This window comes from Physeter macrocephalus, chromosome 5 (assembly GCF_002837175.3).
Source record: "Physeter macrocephalus isolate SW-GA chromosome 5, ASM283717v5, whole genome shotgun sequence".
NCBI lineage: Eukaryota > Metazoa > Chordata > Mammalia > Artiodactyla > Physeteridae > Physeter > Physeter macrocephalus.
The window spans coordinates 47029868-47044871 of record NC_041218.1 but is presented as its reverse complement, the minus strand read 5'-3'; the positions used below and the strand labels follow the sequence as shown (position 1 = coordinate 47044871).

Sequence of the window (15004 nt, the reverse complement as noted above, 5' to 3'; positions counted from 1 at the left end):
AGGACTTGGTCCAAGGTAGGATGAAGGGTAAGAAGACAAGAAGGAAATTCCAGGAGCAGGAGCTGAGCGAGCAAAGGCTCGGAGGCAGGGAAGCACAGGGCCTGCTCGGGAAGCAGCGAGCCTCTGGTTTGGGGATGCTATTAAGAGGACAGAGGGTGGGAAAGAGGCTTCTTGGATGTGAAGTCAGCATTTACTATGTGCTACACACAGCTCTGAATGCTTCAGGGCAGCCCATTTGATCCTCACAACAGCCTCTGAGGTGGCTGTGAATTACCCCATTTTACAGGTCAGGAAACTGAGTCCCAGAGAAGCGAAGTCACCTCCCAAGGCCACACAGCGGGTAAGGGGCTGAGGCAGGACCGTTCAGACAGTCTGGTAGGTTACAAGTTGGTCAGATACACACTGAAGAGCTGGTCCCGTGTGAGGGGTTGAAAGCCTGTGGTCCGCAGATGCTGGGAGGACCCCAGCTCCAAAAAAGGAGGAGTCAGAAGCAGCTCTCACCAGTGGAGTGGGGGCCTGTGGGCAGAGAGCTAGGTCATGGGAGGAGGGGAGGGAGACCCAGCCAGCCGGGCAGGGCCTTGCTCAAGGGAGACAAGAAGTCTGGCTTCTAGAACTGACTCTGAGCCACCTGAAGACCCCATTATCTCTCTTTTGTGGGGGACACCTTGGACTTCTGCACTGACCAGTCTTGGCTGTCATAGGGGCAGAGAGCTGCCCCCCTCCCTCAGCCCCACCCCATGAGGCTACAGGCTGCTGGAGCTCAGGGCCCACATCTGTCTGCTTCACATCTGGGTCCCCAGTTCCCAGTCCAGAGCCTGGCATGTAGCAGGTGCTCAATAAATGTTTGTTTGGATGAGACCATGGTCCCCTCAGCCAGGGAGAGCTGCACCCCTACCCCCAATTCTGGGAACTCAGTTCTGGGCTTTGCCTGCTTGTCAGGTAGCCTTCTTTCTGAATTTTCCCTTTGAGGACAGCCCGGGTCCAGCCTCTGTGTGCCTGGAGTTGGAAGCCCTCCCTTATACAGGGCAAGGGAGAGGCCCTGCCAGGGGGAGCCAAGACAAGAGAGCCAGCTGTTCTTCCTCCACCTTGGGCCCTGTCCAGGCAGAACCTGGGGCCCAGGCGCCAGGCGGGCCTCAAAGGTGCCACCTCCCTGGAGCCGGGGTTCTGGCCCAGCCTCGTGCTCCCTCCTGGCTTGGCGACAAAGCTTCCTCTAAATTTAGCTGCTGGTCTAAGCCTGGGACAGTTGGGACCACAGGTCCTGCAGCCAGGCTGCCAGTACTGGACAGGAACGGGGTGAGCTCCCTCCCTGCCTTCTCCCTCTCTGCCCAAGGTCAGAGAGGACTCCTCTGGAGGTGGGGGGGGTTCCTCCCCAGGGTTTTTTTTTTCATTCACTGGTCTCACTGAGCCTGAGCTAGGAACAGAGGAAGGAGAAGCTCAGGCCCTACCCGGGGGAAGGAGGAAGAGATGGGGACACTGAAGACGGGGTATGGGGAGGAGGGGAGGAGGGGGAGGAGAAAGGGGAGCGATGGCAGCATGGAGAAGGAAGAGGAGCAGGAGTAGAGGGGGAAGGAGGGGCAGAAGAGAGGGAGGAAAGTGGGGGGTGCGGGGACGGGGTGTGGGGAGGCAGAGTCTGGGCCCTGAGCAGACGCAGGCGAGACAGTACTGGAGCTGCGGCAGGCTGAGGCAGAGGGTGAGAGACTGGCAGTCAGATGAAGGAAGTAGGTAATTGTTTTCTGGAGTATCCGAGCAGGCTTCCTGGAAGGGGAGACTTTTTAGCTGCTCAGTTCTAACTTATTAGCTGCCGGGACCTTGAGTGAGGGCCCCAAGAGCCCGCAGCAGCTTTCCATAGGGCTCTCCCTACCCCGAGTGTTCCAGTAGGTCCCTCTTTCTAAGATGTCCCACTCTCCCATCTAGTCTGAATCCAGCCACCAACTTGCCTGGAGAAACTGCCAGGTCTTTCCTCGGCATGTGTTCTCTTCTCATCTCTGAAAGCCTGTGGCTCCCTCTAGCCTCTGTCCCTCCTTCTCTGACCTGTGCCAAGCCCTGGGTCCTGCATACAGATGTCTGAGGGAGCAAGGGGGGAGGGAAGGCAGGAGCTGGCCTGCAAGAGGTCCTACAACAGGTCACTAGGCCTAAAATTATCTCCTTAATGATCAACTTATCTAATATCCAGTTTGCCTAAAAGTCACCTCTTTCTGATTTGTTTTGGCATCTGAGTGTCTTACACTTTTGTGAAGGGAAGGGAATATGGAGTCAGGCTGCCTGGTTTGAATCCTGGCCCTGCTACAACCAGATGAGTGACCTTGGGCACATGACCTTGCCTTAGCTTCTTCATCTGTCAAATGGGGATATTGATGGTCTTATACCTTAGGATGGTTGTGAAGCTTAAAACAGGTAATGTGTGTCAGAGCTTAGAACAGTACCAAGCATGTGGTAAGTCCTGTGTAGATACTAAACAGAACAAACAAAATAAGCTTATTGGATAATATATTCCCTCCCTCTGGCAGATTTGAAATGATATCTTAAAAAATTAGGATTTTGAGTAAAGTGACTTACGACTGACTGAGGAGTCCTAAAAATGCTTAAAATTAGATAAAGTAGAAAATAATAGCTAAGAGAATACAGAATAGTCCCATAATTCATAAAGTGCTGCAAATCTGAGACTTACTAGGAATACGAAATTAAATAGGCAGACAAACTGGTTTTTTAAAAAAATACTAAAACATCAACAAAATGGCAAAAACAGAGAGACTAAATTAGCTGATTAGGTTAGAAAACACTCAGAGAGTAGTTGAATTTGGGCGAAGAGTTATTAGATGAATTAGCTTCTGGTAACTGGCCCTTGAGTCCCCTGCCCCCAACCCTCCACAGACCCCGGGTGTGTGTGCAGAGCCCTGGCCTTGGTCTTGGGAAGAGCTGTGCAGGTTAGGGGGGGTCCAGGCTTCTGGAATTTGGGCCTTCCCTCTTTGTTGAGGCTTCTCAGGCCAGACAGCCCCACCAGAAGCAAGAACCTGGGGCAGGAGACCACAGAAGTGCTGTTCTAAGGCCCTGGGGGGAGAGCACCTTGTTGCTCAAAGGTCCAAGGGGTTGGACCCAGACAAGACTTCTTGGGGTCTTCACAGAGGGGGAGGCAAGGTTAGAATCAAGGGGTTTGGAATCCAGCAGCCATATTTCTTAGCCTTACTCAACCTGCATTTCCGTCTGTAAATAACGGTCCCAACCTTCCCAATGTGTTAGTAAAGGGCTTAGCATGGCACCCGGTGCCCAAGAAGCCTGCATGATTTCAGCACTGCTTCCCAAAGTAGCTTCTCAAAGGCCCCGGAGGGCAACTGGTAGCACCAGGGTCAAGGCTTGGCTCCTGCAGGCTCTTGCAGTGCGGGCTGACCCTGGGTGTCCTCCCCACTCAACCACCAGCGGGAATTTTCACAACCGCACTTTAGATCAGTCCCCTTCCCAGCTTAGCGAGCCCTGAGCTCCCTGTGCCCTTGGGATGGAAATCAGATGCCACCAGGACCCACCATGCCCCCTGGAGCCTCACAGCGTCTCTTCTCAGGGTTGGGACTCTGGAGCCTTCCTCCTAGCTTGCTCTTCCCTCAGCCTCCCTCTAGGACCACGCCATCTCCGTCCCTGCCATCCTGCCCACCTCCCACCAGACTTCCTCCCGATCCTGGCAGAGCCTCTTATACCTGCACGCACTTGTTCTCAGTTCCCACGACCAGAGTTTGTAAATACCCAATTAATTCTTAGCCGCTGTTTTCTTCGGCCAGCGGCTTCTTTAGGCTATCAGCTTCATAGGGCAGGGGCCATGGGCTGGTGTTTTCACCCTTACGTCTTTACCATGCATGATCCTCCTTAAATACTGCTTGAATCAAGGATTATTGAATAAACGAGAGGGCTGGAGGCCAGACCCCCCTGGATCGCCTTCCTTCCCCGCCACCTGCTCCAGGTCACTTACTCTCTTTTCACAGAGAGCAGAAATCTCAGAAGAGTTGGACGAGGACCCAGAAATAAATCCCCTTACCACGAAGACCCAAGGCAAGGAAGCCTGTGCTTTGGGGCTAGAGAGACCACGGTGCTCTCGAGCTGGTTACGTGCTAACTTTGGGCGAGTAACTAGTCTCTAGTCTTGGGCCATCTGGGGAGCTAGGGGCAGGGCCTGGGCTGACTCTAAGGGGAGAGCAGACTGTTGCCTCTGAGGTTGCCAGTTCTGACGTCCCCGGGCCCCAGGGTACCCTCCCACAGACCCCTCAGCCTGGCCGGGCTCTGGGGCAGCAACCAGAAACCCTCTCCGTCTATAACCAGCTTGGGCGGTTGGCATCACGGCCCCCAGAGGGGGACGGCCGAGGGGCCACCCTGGCCCTAACACCAACTGTCTTGAAGGCACCTATCCCCGGAACAAGTGCCAGGGGGCAGAAAGAGCTCAGAGCCCAAGACATCGGGAGTGGGAGGTGGGCAGGAGGGGGTGGTAGTGAACCCACTCCACAGCCTCCACCCATCCCTGCAATGTCGTTAAAAGGACCTGGCAGGTCTAGGGGCCATCGGCCCATCGGGGCACTGACCACACCTCAGCATGGTGCCCACTCCTCTCCTCCACCTGACCAGACCCCCTGGGAGGGCAGGGCCCCTAGTGCCTTCATCTCTGCTTACTCTGTGCCAGGCACGGTGCTCAGAGCTTTACCTGTACTATCTCAACTATTCCTCATGACAACCCTATTCAGTAAGCACCAAAATCATCCTCATTTTACCCAGCAGGAAACTGAGGCTGGGGAAGTTTGAGTAGCCTGTCCAAGGTCACACACTAAGCAGCAGAGCAGGGGTTTGATCAGGTCTGTCTGCAAAGCCACTTTGCCACAGTGGACACTCACTACCCATCTGTTGAATGAGTGTTGAACGAACGAGTCCTCTGTGTACATATGGGGATGCGGCCAGGCCTCCTGACCTCCAGCCTGGCTCCGTCCCTTGCACTGCATGGCCTCTGAAGCCTTTTAGTGTCGTGGCTCTTCATGAAAAGTGTGGTCTAGGACAGGTCACCCTTCCTCTTCCGAGCCTCAGTTTCCCCATCCGTAAAATGGGGAGAGGGTAAGAGGCAGAGTCCTCCGACATCTGTTTCTGGAAATCACCCCCTCCTAGCCTCACCCCCACTTCTTCAGCTCTTTCTGTACAGCTTCTCTCCATCCTGTCACCCTCGGCTCCTACCTGCAGACCCTGACTCTGGCCAGTGGGCACACCCACAGCTTTGAGAAACCCCTGGCAAGGCTGGTTCCCCCAAGCGCCCCCTCTGCCCCATTGCTCATTTGATACTGAGGGCTGCCTGGTTTCAGGCACTGAGACAAGTGTGGGGGCCGGGCTGCAGGAGACGGGGGACAGCTTTCTGGGGGTCCCTTGTGGGGAAGGGCCAGAACTGGGATGGGGTGAGGAAGGGACGAGGCTCCTGCAGGGGAGACGCAGCAGGATCTATGGGGAAGGTGACAGAGTGGACAGGGGACAGGAAATTTCTGGACCCGAGGCAGGGCATGTCCTAGACACTAGGGCGTCCCCCAGAATGCTCTGCTCATCCACAGAGGCTTCCAGGTCCCATCCTAGCTGGTGTGAAGAGTTTCATCTCCCCTCCACTTGCCCCCTCATCCAGGCAGGACATCTCCATCCCATCACCGGACACAGGGATCCCCAACCCCATCCCGGCCACCAAGCCCTAAGACCTCCTCCATCCAACTCCTAACAGAGCTAAGTGAAACCGAGCCCAGTAACTGAGCAGTGAGACCCCCTACCGCCTCGCAGTCAGGAGAGCACGGAGCTCCAGCTCCCGGCGCCCCGACCCTGCGAACAGATTCCCCCCACCCCACCCCCGCCACCACTCCCCGCACTTACTCCGAGCAGAGGCGGCAGGAGGCAGAGCAGCCAGAGGAGCGGGTGCGAGGCGTGGAGAAGGCGCGCGGACCCCGCGGGACCCCCCATGCCCTCAGCGGCTGCGACCCGAGCGCACCTCAGAGCACAGCGGTCCCGCCCTCCCCCACCCCGGGCTAGAGCTGTGAGGCCCCCTCCCTCCCCAACGCGCCAGGCGGCCACGGTATGGCCCTGGGCACGGGAAGGGGGGGTATTCTCCCCGCTCCACGCTCCGCAGTGACACCGCCCCACGGCCCGCCCCCTCCAGGTTATTTATAGCGGTGCTGGGCGGGGCAGCTTCTGCCCAGGCAGCCGGAGAGAACAGACTCTGCTTCCAGTCTGCAGAGAAGGGGTTAATGCCTTTTACCAGCCTGCCACCTTTGCCAGGGCTGTAGCTGCCCACGCTGGGGAGAGAGGAATTGAGAAAGGGGTCTTTGTGGTTTTGGCCAGAGCACAGAGTGGGCTGAGCGGTTCTCATCCCCACCAGGCTTCCCAGCCCTGCCGGCATCTTCTAATTGTCTGGGGAGCTTTTACCACACACCACTGCCCACTGGGACAATCGAAATTTGAACGTGGAGGCCAGATTAAATAATAGTTCTGTGTCACTGTTCAACTTCTCGATTTTGATAACTGCCCTATCCATAGGTAAGAGAAAATTCTTGCTCTTAGGGAGTAATATTTAGGGCTAAAGGGATACCGTATCTCTAACTTATTTTCAAAGGGTTCAGACTTCCAACTTTTCTGTAAATTTGAAATAAAATGCTAAAAAAATATATATTCAACAACAACAACGACAACAGATGCAACAATGCCAGACCCCACCCAGAGCTTCTGATGATACAGGCCGGGGCAGGGCCCAGGCATTGATATGTTCTAGTAAATTTCACAGGGATCCTGATATCAGGCAGGGCTGAGCAGTGCTGGTCTCAGATGGGGACAGGTCCAGCCTAGGGCTGGGTCAGGGCTCAGGAGGTGAGGATTCTGGGAACCACTGAAGAAGGCTGTGGAACCGTTCTAACAGGTGGGCCTGGTGCACAGCGTTTAAAAGCTTAAGCAGCAATTCCAATGTTATTAGGATCTGAGGGGAAAGCATTTGAGGAATGTGATTAGTGAGGCACTGAGCTTTTCCTGGAGGGTGCAGACGAGGTGGGTACAGCCCAAGTTCAAGAGACTCAGACACTCTGTTTACTCTGGTCTCTGCCTGGGATACTTTTCTGTCCCTCAGGTCTTCTCCTCCACATGCTTCCTCCAGGCAGCCCTTCCTGACTGTACCAGCTCCCACATTGGCCTGCCCTGAAATCTCAGGGCCTAAATCTGAGCCCCTGGATTCTCCTCTATGGCGACTGTTCTCTTATGGCCCCTTGGATGAGGCTGGCCTCCACGCAGCTTGGTTGGGAGGCAGGGGAGGCACTTCTTTTTATTTGTTCCTCCCTTTCTCCTCTGTTGCACAGAGCCTAGCTCCAATGGTGCAGGGACATTTTTATGGGGAGGTCAAAGGAAGAGTTGACCAGATCTCCGCATTCATCTGAAGGTGACAGGGTAGAAACCCCTGAGACAGGATATGGCTTTACTGGACCCGGTCAGATGGGCTTGATCAGAGAGGGCTCCTGGTAGGAGATAACCACTCAGTCGGACTTTGATTCAAGGGTGGGTGGCCTCAGAGCTGATGGGTCATCATGAGATTCAACAGTTCTTTTCAGCACGTGTTACTGGAGCATCTCCATCACAATGGGTGCTGTAAAGCAGAGAGCAGAGGCTCCGACCTTGAGGCCAGCCTCATTGCCTGTGAAAAGAGTGCCCGCAGAGGGAAGGGGTGTGGACCCTGTGAGATCTGGGCCTGAATAACTGTGATGGGAGCTGTCCGATAGTACAAGGTGCGGGACAGCTCTCAGGGAGTCGGTGGGGGTGGGGGTGGTACTCTGGGGGAAGGGCACTACAGGAGCTCCTTGAATGATTGAAACAGATGGAGAAGGGAGAGATCTTTCCTCCAGATGGAGGAGTTGGGGAGAAAAGGAGCAAGGAGCTGGGCAAGCACAGCTGGCTGGGCTGGGTGTCTAGCTGGGGTGGGGACAGTGTAGGGTCAGGCAGTGAAGGACAGGCTGTAAGGAAGCTACATCTGCTCTAGTTCAAGCACAGCTGGCTGGGCTGGATGTCTAGCTGGGGTGGGGACAGTGTAGGGTCGGACAGTGTAGGGTCAGGCAGTGAAGGACAGGCTGTAAGGAAGCTACATCTGCTCTAGTTCTAGGAGGGTCTACAGAGCAGGCACATGGGTGCTCAGTCCTGATTCCTCCCTGGTAGGACATTCTGTGTGCGCTTCCCTGGCTTTCCTTGTGTTTCCAAACGGTGCCCTCCTCCAACCGGGAAAGTTCATAGGAGGGCATCTCTTGGACAGCCAGAGCTGCATTTTGCATCAAGGTAGGGCTAGATCCCCAGGAACCCAGGGGTTTACATCTTCCAACCCCCAAGGGTGTGCTTTGCCATTGACTGGCTAGTGCTCCTTTTCCTGGAGGTGAACCAACTCCAGACGTAATTAACTTGGGGCTCCCAGGCATCTCACAGCTGCGGGTCTTCTTTCCCTTTTCTGTCCTGCTTTGCCCCCTCTCTTACCAGTCTCTCCTGGGAGCACCTCCCTTATGAGTGCTGTGTGGGGATTCTCATCTCACCTCTGGGAATCTAAGGGAGCCTAGAAGGTTAGGAGAGTCTGGACTTGGCCCTCCTAAATGTAATGGGTTAAAAACAAACAGCCACAACAATAAGAAACATACAAAAACTTTTGAGCCCCTAAACTGTCCTCTGGACAGCTTTTCTCTGCTTTCAGAGACTGCTGGTGGCAGAAGAAACCCTGCCAACGACTGTGGTCTGGACAAGGCTAATACAAATTGCCATTTATAAGCTTTCTCTTCCTAAGGGCAGACTGGAGCAGAGGAGCCTTTTTATTTATGAAAATGCCTTTATGGCCCTTTTTGGTTATGAAAGGCAAACTGAGGATGGTCTAGAAGGGAGATGGGTGGTTTGCTTTGTAAAATAAAGCAGTGGGAATTCTGGATTTAGCCTAGTTTGGCATCTAAGTCAGTGAAGGGGTAGAAGGGCTGGGATCTGGGCTGAGGGTTGTCCCAGGGACTTGGAGAGAAAGGGGGGAACAAAGACTGCTGGGTCTGAGGAGGGATGGGCTCGAGGGACTTCCCAGAGGTGTGAATAGTCAGTGAACATTAGCGATGGGGCTGTAATTATTCTCTGCTACCCCCCATCTTCAGAAATAGTCCATCCTCCATGGCAGCCTGTGTCAGTGGCGCTTGAGGAATGAGGACGGTGCCTGTGCGTGGATAGAGCTGGAGAGGGGTCAGCAGCTGCAGGAGGGAAGGGTGCTTCACATTGTTTTGTCCAGAATGGTCCTGTCCTTCTGAGCAATGCTCCATCTTCTGCTCCAGTGTTTCTCAACATTTTGTCTTTTTACATTATCATCCCTCCACCCAAAAGGAGCCCTTCTAATATTTGTTTCCTAATTGCCCTCCGCCCCTATGAAATTTTAATACCACAGACGTATTGTATATCTATTTATGTACTGTGGTTCTTTGGAGGGCCATAAACCCTTATAATATCTAAGATTGTTTTGCCTTCCAAGTACCACTTTTTGCCTCCTTGGGGCCAAGATTCTCCTCCCTCCCTGCCCCCACCCTCCCCAGTGCCTGTTCTAATTCAGCCACGTGATTGGATTGGCCTATGCAATCAACCAGGCTGGACAAAGGAGAGGGCCTCACCCTACTGAGCATAGCTGGTTGGTACAGGAGTGGATGGCTGATCTGAACTGACTTAGTCAGAGTCCTTCCCTGGGATTTTTAAACTTTGCATCAAAGAGAAAGACTATTCCTCTTTTGGAGAAACTGACAGATGCAAAGCACAGCCGTTGACTTGGCTGTTGACTGTTGTCTGGGGAAAGCCAAGCTGAATGACAGCGGAGCAGAGAAAAGAGGAGGGGAGAGGGTCCTGGTAGCCTTTGAGGCTCTGGTTCCAGTCCAGCCAGAAACCCACATTGTCTGTGCCCCCAGAAAGGGACTCTCAATAAATCTTCACGGATGCCTGAGCTAGTTTGAAGTGTATTTCTGTTGCTTACCACCCAAGGAATTCTGATCAACACAGAAGGATCAAGAATTGAACAGGAGTAGAATTTAGAGTAAAAGGGGACCAGGAAAGTGGAAGACACCCCATGTCTGGGAACCAGAACTGTTGGGGAGAGCCCGACTTTCTGTAAGTCTAATGGGCTGGAACAGTCAGGTCATTGTGTGTGGTTATGAAAGGAAAGGGTGACTTTGGAGGACTGGGGTTCTTAGGGACACAGGTTGCATGTGTCTCTGAGTGGAAAAGGGACAGGGTTGGATCTGCAATCTAGAATGCTTGCTTGGGCGGCAGGGTGTTCTTGCGTTAGAGCCACAAGTCTGAAGTTAAGGAGAAAGCAGAGTGGCTGGAGCAGCAGCCCGGGCAAGAGATAAGATGGCATCTCAGTCCACAGTTTGAGGGAAAGGCAGGGGCTGCACCACGCAGGGGGCATTGGCCAGACTCCCCAAGGAGCCTTGAACTCTGTGCCTGGAGAACAGCTGTGGGGCTTGTATTGTCCTGAACAGCTTGGGCTCCGGTGCTGAGTGGCACTTGGGGCCTGGCTCGTGTTTGTTGTGTCTGTGGTCTCACGGCTGCCCCCTGTCTCCTGTGTAGGCTCCTCCCAGGGGCAGGTGCCACGGGCTGAGCTGGGCAGAAACCCACAGAGGGGATCCCAAGGGTGGTGCCGGCCGGGCTGCCGCTGTCCCCTGGGAAGGGGTCTGGTCTATGGTGTCCGTCCTGCTCCAGCGCCTCCTGGATGACACCTCTCTCTCTACCTTTTCTCCTCAGTTGCTGTACCTGTCAAGTGAAATAATAACACCTACCATGGAGGGTCATTGTGAGGACTGGAGGAGAACACCACTTCCTGGAATGGCGAGGGAATGTGAACCATTGTCACTCTTTCTTCCCATTCAAAGTCAACGCACATTGAGGACTCATTATGTACAAGATCCTGTGCAAGGTGTGACTGTGGGTGCCTAGCACGGAGTGGGTTCCTAACAAATGTTTGTCGAATGGACAAAGGAATGGGGATGACCACGGGAGACTTGGAGAGAGGGATTTGAGGAGGCCCTGACACAGCGGGCAGACTCTGAATGTTCCCACCCAAGTCTGCCTTTTTCCTGGACTCCTGTAAGAGCACTAGGCAGGAAGGCAGAGGACAGTCGGTACGAATTCAATCGTTATGGAGCACCTATCAGGTGCAGGGTGCGGGGAGAGAAGACACAGCGGCTGTCCCACCATGGTGGCAGGGACAGACCAGTAATCAGACAAGGGCTGTGAGGGCCAGTGAGTGTGGAGTCACCGATACCACCCAGCCCCTGGGATGGCGGAGGATGAGCAGAGCCCACCTGCGTGATGGTGGAGGTGTGGAGGCCAGTGGAGGGGCGGTCAAGGTGGAGGGAGGGTCTCCCAGGGTGAGTGAGAAAGAGACAGGCTCTGGGGCCGCCGGGAGGCTGTCGGCGTGGAGTCGGTAGTGGATGGGCAGTGGGGACCACTGAGGTGAGGCTGAGCAGTGGCCAGAGCCCCGGCCAGGGGCCATGTGGGCTGCGGAAGGCAGGCACTGGCGGAACTGGTGACATGGTCACGTCGGCACTGTGGAAAGAACAGGGTGGACGATGGCTTGGCTGGGACATGCCCCAAAGGCAGGAGACAAGTCGGGTGGCTCTAAGGATCGGAAGGGGTGGTGGCCTGATTTCTGGTCCTGATGCTGCTCCGCAGAGAACATCGGAGCTGGAGGGAACCTTAACAGTCACTCAGTTTCCATCCCCACTTTACAGGTGACAGCAGGCCCAGTGAGGGCCCTGCAGGAAGGCTGCCCCTCGGAAGGCTGCTCCTTGACTGTACCACCGGCCCGTCCCCTCGCCACCTCTGCCTGCAGAGTCAGATGAGCCCACATCACAAGTCCCTTCCTCTTCTCCTGGGCCAGGCTGCTTCTGCCGCGGGGTAACTTGTGGGTCGGTCCCCCGGAGGGCAGGAGCCCGAGACATAGCTTAATAAAAGGTGGGTGGTCTGTGAGGTTGATGGGGCCTGGATTCAGCCCTTTGCTGCCAAAAGTCAGGCCCAGTGGCTGGGCAGCTTGGGAGTGTCTGACTGAACTTGCCCCAAGCCTGCATTGGGAGGAAGGGTCCAGTCCTTCTGCGTGACTTACCAGCTGTCTGCCCTTGGCCAAAAGCTTCACCCTCTGAGCCTCAGGCTTCTCATCTGTCAAGTGAGGATAAGGCTGTCTCTGTGCTTGGGGTGACTTACATTACCCCCAGGTCATGGAAGAGTCTGGAGAAGTTCAGATTCCCAGGAGGCTGGTCTCCCTGTCGGGGTCCCTGGTCTCTGTTTGGCCACTCTCCACACTGGGGGTTGATGGCCTTCCGGGCAGACACTCTGATAACTTCCTGGCCCGGTGGGGGGTGGCAGTTCTGCTTTGCTCCCTCGGCCAGAGCCAGCTGATCAGCGATGTGGGGTAAAATCCACTTCCTTCCACCCTGATCTCCTTTTCAGCACTGTCCTCAGCTGTGCCTGGAACAAGGCAAGGCCCTGAAAATGACAAATTAGGGGACGTGGAGGTTATGACCGCTAATGACTTGCACCTGCTAATTCACCCCCTTTCACCTTCCCAAGATACACAGAAAATCATCAGCAGTGCCAAAGGCTAGACATAAGCCAGAAACAAGGAGACATTTAATCCAAGCTCTAAGAAAGTCCTGAAACAGGATGCCGGCCGCTCTGGGCCCTGCTTTGCTGCCAATATGCCTGTGTCCCAACTGTGGGAGGGCTGCTCTCCCCTCGGCCTCTCCCACCCATAGCGCGTTCCATGTGACAACAGCTGTCCTTTGAGATTTAGCTCCAGTTGCTGTAAGCACATTATTCCGCATCCCAGGGGAGGTTCAGTGACCTCTCTGGGCGGTCATGTATTCCAGGGAGCTCATGTTCTCATGGTCATCTCTGGTCAGAGTCCCAGCTTTTGCTGGCCTCTTGTCCTGCCCTTGTCTCTTCTGTCTGGCTTGCACAGACCCACACATGCATTTCCCCCGAGCCCCTGACCACAGAGCAGGGTGCGGCTACCCCTGCTACGTGGAAGCTCGGCAGTGAGACCCTTCTTCCTCCTGCTGGCTGTGCGTGGATCTGCTGCCTTGGACCTCCCCCCTGCCAGGCGCCAGCCCCACTAGCCCCTGCCTGGGGACAGAGGCTATGCAGGGCCCAGCGAATTGTCTGCTGGGTCATAGGGAGGGAGAACAGTCCTCGTTAGAGGTCCCACGGCAGGGTGCTTCTGGGTGTGTGTAGTGGGACAGCGTCTGTTGTGGATGAGTGTGCCCGCAGGCCACCAGAGGCGGGTTCGAGACCGTTCAAATGATCGCCAGAGTGGCGCATTCAGACCACTCTTTCCCTCCAGCCTCTGGCCTGCTGTGACCCACCCTCACGGGTCTCAGAGCTGCTCTGCCATTTGGCTTCGCCTGTGTTCGTCACGGGTTTCTAGACAAACGGAACCAGTAGGATATGAATACATAAAAAGAAATTCATTTTAAGGAACTGCCTCATGCAGATGTGGGAGGGTGGCAAGGCTGAAGTCCATAGGTGAGCTGGCAGGTTGGAAATTCAGGTGAGAGTTTGTATTGCAGTCTTGTGATACAGGGCAGGGCAGGCAGGCTGGAAATTCAGGCAGTGTCTCCATGTGGGAGTCTTGAGGCCGAATTCCTTCATCTTTGGGGAAACGTCAACTTCACCTGATTGGACGAGGACCACGCACACTAGGAAGGTAATCTGCTTTACTCAAAGCCTACCGGTTTAAGTGACTTAAAATCTAAAAAACACCTTCATAGCAACATCTCAATGGGTGCTTGAGCAAGCAACCGGGCACCATAGCTTAGCCAAGTTGACACATAACATTAACCATGGCACTGCACTACACCTGTCTGTTTTGTGAGCCTGGATGTCTGAACACCAAGTGTGGGCTTGATTTTGAGTTTTTCTGGGAGTCTCCTAGCTCACACGTAAACACCCAATGCTACCAGTTGGGCTAAAAGGAGGGGTGCCCGACTTCTTCTAGCGGGTATCACAGAAGCTTGGGCATCTAATATGTCTGTATGAGAGGACAGAACCATTTGTTAGACACAGATAACTCTGGGTCACAGATAACTCAAAGCTAATCATGGGTCAATGATTTCTTACTTTTTCCTTTGAGCTTTTCGGTACTTTGCAAAATTTTACAAGGGTATGTATTCCTTTTTAATATTAAGAAAAGATGCATTTTAAAATGTAGGAATTAGTGATGGCTTGTTCTGGGGGTTGAGAAGGGGTTTCCCTCAGCCCCACAGGTTGTGTGGGTGAGTCTGGGAATTTAAGGAAGGCTGCTGTGGAGGAGACCGCAGGGATCCTGACCCCTAGGCCGGAGCCTACCCCCATTGCACTGAACAGGCTCATGGTTTGCGGATCTAGTTGAAGACTTGGGGGCCGAAGGCTGCAGGGAGAGTGAGGGCCCTGGGTTAATTCAGGGCCTGGAGTCTGGGGTACCTTGCTGCCCCCGACATAGAAGCTCCTAGGGAGTGGTGAGTGAAGGATTACTGAGAGAGCTGCTTTTGGGTCAGGTGGGGACAAAATGCAGAAATCAAAGCCCAGCCAGGATTTGTAGTCTTGGCCGGAGTCAGAGAAGAGGTCAGCCCCTCTAGGACTGCTGGAGGCCATGCTCTGTAGACAGCTTGCTGGTGAGCTGTGACCAATGTTTCACCCCGGATTGTCTTCTCAGCAACCTTGACCCCTGTGGGCACTTGGTACGACTTAGTCCTTCCCCGATCCCTTCTGTGGGCCCAGCCCCGTGTCAGCCTTCCTCAGGGAGGATGTGAAGAGGTGACCCAGGCTGATCCAGGGGGATGAGTCTGGGGTGGGAGGAGAAGCGGAGGAAAAATCCAGCCCCCGTTCTCGGTAGGCTGACTCCTCCACAGTCAAGGAAGAGCCCAGGCTGGGGTAGAGGAGGCTGCGAGCATGTTGAGGAGGGGCGGAGGCCATGGGCGCTGGAACAGTCTGGGAAGGAGAGGAGATGG

The 15004-nt window shown here is 54.7% G+C and overlaps 1 protein-coding gene across 12 annotated transcripts in view; it reads right to left on the bottom strand.

Annotated features, from left to right (window-relative positions):
• Positions 1 to 6023, bottom strand: part of CRHR2 (corticotropin releasing hormone receptor 2) — a 52685-nt gene extending 46662 nt beyond the window's left edge. For 7 of the 12 annotated variants that reach the window (XR_008617362.1, XR_003679815.2, XR_003679820.2 and 4 more), the window contains exon 1: positions 5868 to 6016. Coding sequence is in view for 7 of the 12 variants with exons in the window: in XM_028489919.2 (XP_028345720.1) it covers positions 5868 to 5954 (87 nt within the window). In the remaining 5 variants the exon portion in view is untranslated. Of the gene's footprint in view, positions 1 to 5867 lie in introns of all 12 variants that reach the window. The other 5 variants (XR_003679817.2, XM_028489922.2, XM_007130012.4 and 2 more) reach the window with 3 other exon arrangements.
• Between the last annotated feature and the right edge of the window lie 8981 nt (positions 6024 to 15004).